The sequence below is a fragment of the Delphinapterus leucas genome, chromosome 3 (assembly GCF_059928025.1).
Source record: "Delphinapterus leucas isolate spDelLeu-1000000601 "Yukka" chromosome 3, BTC_Dleu_Yukka2, whole genome shotgun sequence".
In the NCBI taxonomy this organism is placed as follows: domain Eukaryota; kingdom Metazoa; phylum Chordata; class Mammalia; order Artiodactyla; family Monodontidae; genus Delphinapterus; species Delphinapterus leucas.
Genome location: NC_143131.1, coordinates 70,393,888 through 70,398,456, shown reverse-complemented (window position 1 = coordinate 70,398,456; position 4,569 = coordinate 70,393,888). Strand labels below are relative to the sequence as shown.

Sequence of the window (4,569 nt, the reverse complement as noted above, 5' to 3'; positions counted from 1 at the left end):
CCTAACCCAGGAATCAAAAATTTAAATTCATAATTTAAAACCAAGCTAAATCACATACATATTTAATTAAGAAACTAATAATGCAATATTACCCAAATAAAAAGTAAGCACAGGGACTCCCCTGGTGGCACAGTAGTTAAGAAGTTGCTTGCCAATGAATGGGACACGGGTTCAAGCCCTGGTCTGGGAAGATCCCACATGCCATGGAGCAACTAAGCCCATGTGCCACAACTACTGAGCCTGTGCTATAGGGCCTGTGAGCCACAACTGCTGAGCCCACGCTCTGCAGCAAGAGAAGCCACCACAATGAAAAGCCCGCGTGCTGCAACAAAGAGTAGGCCCCACTCACCGCAACTGGAGAAAGCCAGAGTGCCGCAACAAAGACCCAATGCAGGTAAAAAAAAAAAAAAAAAAAAAATCCTAATCTAACACAGTCTATTCGTCCAAGATAACAGTGTGAATCTATATATGTTCTCTTCCATCTCAATATGTCATGTAATGACAAGTTCAACAGCCAAGCAACCTCATCTTCTGGATGGACCAGTAAATTTGTACTGTCCATGTCTGCAGAGTCCTGCCCCCTTTCCAGCATACCTGTGAGTGGCCCTTATGAATAGTTTGGTTGGAGAGAGCAAAGTCTCCACTGTTGAAAGCTATGGAAGAGACTCTTAATTCAAACAGTATTAGGTTGGTGGATGAGGCAAATTGGAGCATGTAAAAAAAAAAAAAAAAAAACAAACAAGCACATGCTCAATTATCATGTTCCATATTTCAGAGAAGAGGCATTAAGGATTTATGCTGTAAGTTTATTTACAAACATATCTAGGATGCTAAGTTCAAGAGTTTGATCCTTTTTTCAAAGAGACTGCACATCTTAAAATGCTCCTCTTCGTATCTGTGAATAAAAAATTAACGATATTAAAGAACCCATTCATTTAACAGAAATATGTAGTTTCATTAATATACTGTCTGTCCTTCAATTTATGACTGGTACATCAGAAAGCGTTTACAGTATCATGACTTTATTCATACTGATTTTCTTCATCATATGCACCAGAGTCTTCCCAAGTAATGGCTTGGATAAATCATTTCCCTTCTAAACTAAGACAAGTAAAGTCCTTCTTTTCCAAAGTATATTTTGGGATTTATTCCAATCATCCCACAGAGCTTCCTTTAGTGTTACTTTTGCTGAAAATTCTGATTATAATTTAACTAAATAAATCCTTTCTTCTCACTCAGGGAATCTGCTCATCTTGCTGCACACAAGATTCCTTCAGGTATACATTAATATATACTGCCCTCAGGACAGATTAGCATTAATCAGTTTACTAGAACTTTACCTGGTCAAGTACCTGAGCTCTGGAACGAGACTGCCTGGGTAAAAATTCTGGTCCACCATCACTAGCTATGGAATACTGGGCAACTTAACATTTTTTTTTTTTGGTTTCAGATCAGGTTAACATCATCCACCTCAATCTTGCCTGGTAGCCAACCTGAGCTTATTAATGTAAAGTGTGCCTGACAAAGCGCAGCACTCAATAAACACTGGCTTTCACACAAAGATACATTTGTTTATAGGTTTAACCTGTCTCCCTCAATGCCACACCCACACTTAACTTCAGGAATTACAACACACAGTAGCGTATTTGTGATTTTGGGGGACATGGTAAGGGAAGAAAGGAAAAAAGGGGAAACCTCTGTGAATATTAGAAATGCACTAATTATTTACCTGTCTCATGGATTATTTTTTAAGCAGTTGGTGTCTTACTATATAGAAAGGTGCAGCAAATCCAGACCCAAAGTACAGAGTCATCATAGCTAGTAACCGCCACTTGTTTTCCACTGAAAATGGTAAATTCTGTTGGGAAAAAAAGAGAAAAGAAACTGAACTTCAAATCATCTGATTTTATAAATCAAAAATAAGTATACAGGAAACGCTAATTTTTCCATAATCAGGTTATATATGTCATATACCGTAACACTTTTTTAAACACTACCTTTCAAATCCTATGACCTCCATCACACAAAACACTAGAAGGTAAAAAAATACTCATCAACTCTACCCCTCTACACCCTTTCTCGGCCCATTAATACTAGGCTTCAGGTAACCCTCGGAGGGTGTTACTGCTAACTATCCGATTTAAACTATTTACACTTGAGGCTAAAACCAACTTCAATCAAGGGCGGTTAATACTAATTTCGTCAACTAGTTGGAGACTAGCCCCACACCACAGGCCCTCATATCCTCAACGTTTCAATGACTTTCACTTCGAGTTCGGTAACCTCTAGCTGGGCTTTAAGCCGCAATACCTGCATCCAGGCGCTTCAGGGCCCTCCATATCTTGAAGGGCGGGGCGGGGTGGGGCGCGAGGGGGAAATGGGGGAGCACTAATGTGAGGTAAGGCCTCTGGCTTTACCTACTCATTCCTTTTCGCGACTACGGCGCGCAGCCAGGGTCCTGAACTTTCTCCCTGGTCCCTGGAGGAACTGGAATGCTAGTCGACGTCCCAGATCAAAATCCCGGCTTCCCATCTCTCTCTCCACGGCCCTTAGGCGGCCTTGGAGTTCAGCCATTCGCAGCCAAGTGCCCCCTGAGCCAGGCCCCTTCCATACTAACCTTCCCCGGACCCTCCTCATAGTGGCTCCTACGGACCACAGAGGTTGTGAACCTCCGGATGCTTTGTCCCAACATAGCGCTGTTGGAAGTCCTGCGAAAGGCGCGGAAACTGAAGGCGGAAGAAATGGCGGAAGCACACCCAGCACTCCTTTTCTCACGACCTTGTCCCTTGTGGGCAAGGACCGAAAGGGAAGATGGGAAATGGGGCAGAGCTCTCGGAACATGCGACAAAGCGGCGGCCCCCGAGGATTGTGGGAATTGTAGTTCAGAAAATCGTGGCGCCTTGTCGGCCCTGAAAGATTGTGGGAAATGTAGTCTCGCCCAGGTTCCGGTAAGATCAGAACATACTTACCAGCAGTGTTTCTTCCAGACGTGAGTTCTTGTCGAGTTCTTGACCGGGTTCTTGGGGCCTGTTTCTAGAATGATTTTACTGAAGTTAACGAAGCAGTTTCACCATGTGTGTTCTAGTTTATGGAAAAGGAAAATAAGCCTCTCCCTTTTCTTTCTTTGTGACTATATGCTAAGTGTCTGTGATTTGCAGTACTACTCTGCCAGCGCTGCGAGAGATGTATATGCTCTTATCTCACCGGAAGGAAACGAAGCGTAAACACGAGTAACCAAATAACATGCAGTACAAAGGATTTCAGAGAGAAAACTGAGTTGAAGTGCGAAGGGAAGGATTCCTGGAGATATAGAGGACTAAGTAGAACAGAAATAGGAAGAGAGGGAAGAGAAAACTCAAGGCCAGTATGAGTATGGCATGTTGGGAGTGTGGAAGAGAAAGCAGCCTCTGATCCGGAACCAGCCTGGACCAGGAATTGGTGTTCTCCTGCTGAACCTAAACAATTTAAGAGGACATGCACATCAAAGTTTCTCATGTCAGTGATGGCTCAAGGAAATAAGATCACTCTATTATATATGAAAATAGACAAAACATGAACATTGTTCAAGTCACAAAAATGACCAAACATCACCATACCCAGTCAATACGATGACTTCTGCTTCTTTATCAATTGCAACCTTAACCGTAGGCTAGTCTTCCTTCCTCCTACGTAGAATTTAGTAAGAGAGCAAAAGTCACCGGAAAGAAGCCCAAAGCTTGTTAAGTCCTAACATCTTACTGAGATCCGCAGGGTTTCTCTGGGTGTTTGGTCACCCTTACTGCAATGAGTAATAAACCCAGCTTCTTCATTTACAGATGTATTCCTGATAGTCTTTGACTAGTGGGTATTGGAAGAAAATGGTCATAAATGAGACTGGGAAAGTATTAGGTTAGATTGTGAAAGGCCCTGCTAACCTAAGTTTTCATCTGTGGCAGAGTGTACGTTGCTTCAGATGACTCATTTATACAGCAGTAGTGAATAAAGTCAAGTAGGATTTAAGTCTTCCTTTGAAAACTGGTTATAAAGTGTATGCTTTAATCTTTCTTTAGCTTTTGAAAGAGAAAAGCCATGTTTCACCTGGACAAAAAACAAAAAACATGAACAAAAGTGAAGAAGTTTTATTTCTACAAGTAACTTGTAATTGAGTAGAGATGCATGTAATGCATAATCGGTGTGCTCCTCCTAATTGATAGAGGATTATGATATTCAGTTTTTTAAAAAGTCCCCATCAATGTCTTTATGTATTAAAGGATTATGATTTAACTATAATTGGGAGATGTTTTCACAGTTAATAGTTAATGTTTTCTGAATTCTCTTTTTCAGTCTAATGTAAGTAATATCTCCTGTATATTTGGTTTATTGTTACTTCTAATTCACATTAATTGATGCTCGTCTGTGTATCTGGCTTTCAGCTAACTCCAAAGGGAACTCCAGGAGAGATTCTAGCATATGGCTTTGAAATTGTCTGCCTCCTCATGGGCTCTGTGACCAATTAAAGACAGTGGCAAATTCTTTTCATCAAGAGATAGGGTCTATGCCTTTTCTCCCTGAATCTGGATGGACTCTGTG

At 41.4% G+C, this 4,569-nt stretch overlaps 1 protein-coding gene and 1 non-coding gene across 2 annotated transcripts; both read right to left on the bottom strand.

Moving 5' to 3' along the window:
- Positions 1-785: 785 nt before the first annotated feature.
- Positions 786-2,807, bottom strand: COX7C (cytochrome c oxidase subunit 7C). Its single transcript, XM_022551232.3, has 3 exons — positions 2,618-2,807; positions 1,730-1,858; positions 786-895 (listed from the first exon to the last, which is right to left on the bottom strand). The coding sequence occupies exons 1-2, from the start codon at positions 2,690-2,692 to the stop codon at positions 1,742-1,744; spliced, it is 192 nt and encodes a 63-aa protein (XP_022406940.1). The 5' UTR covers positions 2,693-2,807; the 3' UTR covers positions 786-895; positions 1,730-1,741.
- Positions 992-1,054, bottom strand: LOC115801685 (small nucleolar RNA Z39). The gene has a single exon (XR_004021996.1). It is a non-coding gene; the product is annotated as a small nucleolar RNA Z39 (small nucleolar RNA).
- Positions 2,808-4,569: the final 1,762 nt, after the last annotated feature.

What these genes read in the sequence shown, in the direction of transcription:
- COX7C (XM_022551232.3), bottom strand. Translation starts at nt 2,692, where the DNA reads ATGTTGGGACAAAGCATCCGGAGGTTCACAACCTCTGTGGTCCGTAGG. An exon ending in ATGAGGAGGGTCCGGGGAAG is followed by an intron (nt 1,859 to 2,617) that starts GTTAGTATGGAA and finishes TTTTCCCAACAG; the next exon opens with AATTTACCATTTTCAGTGGA.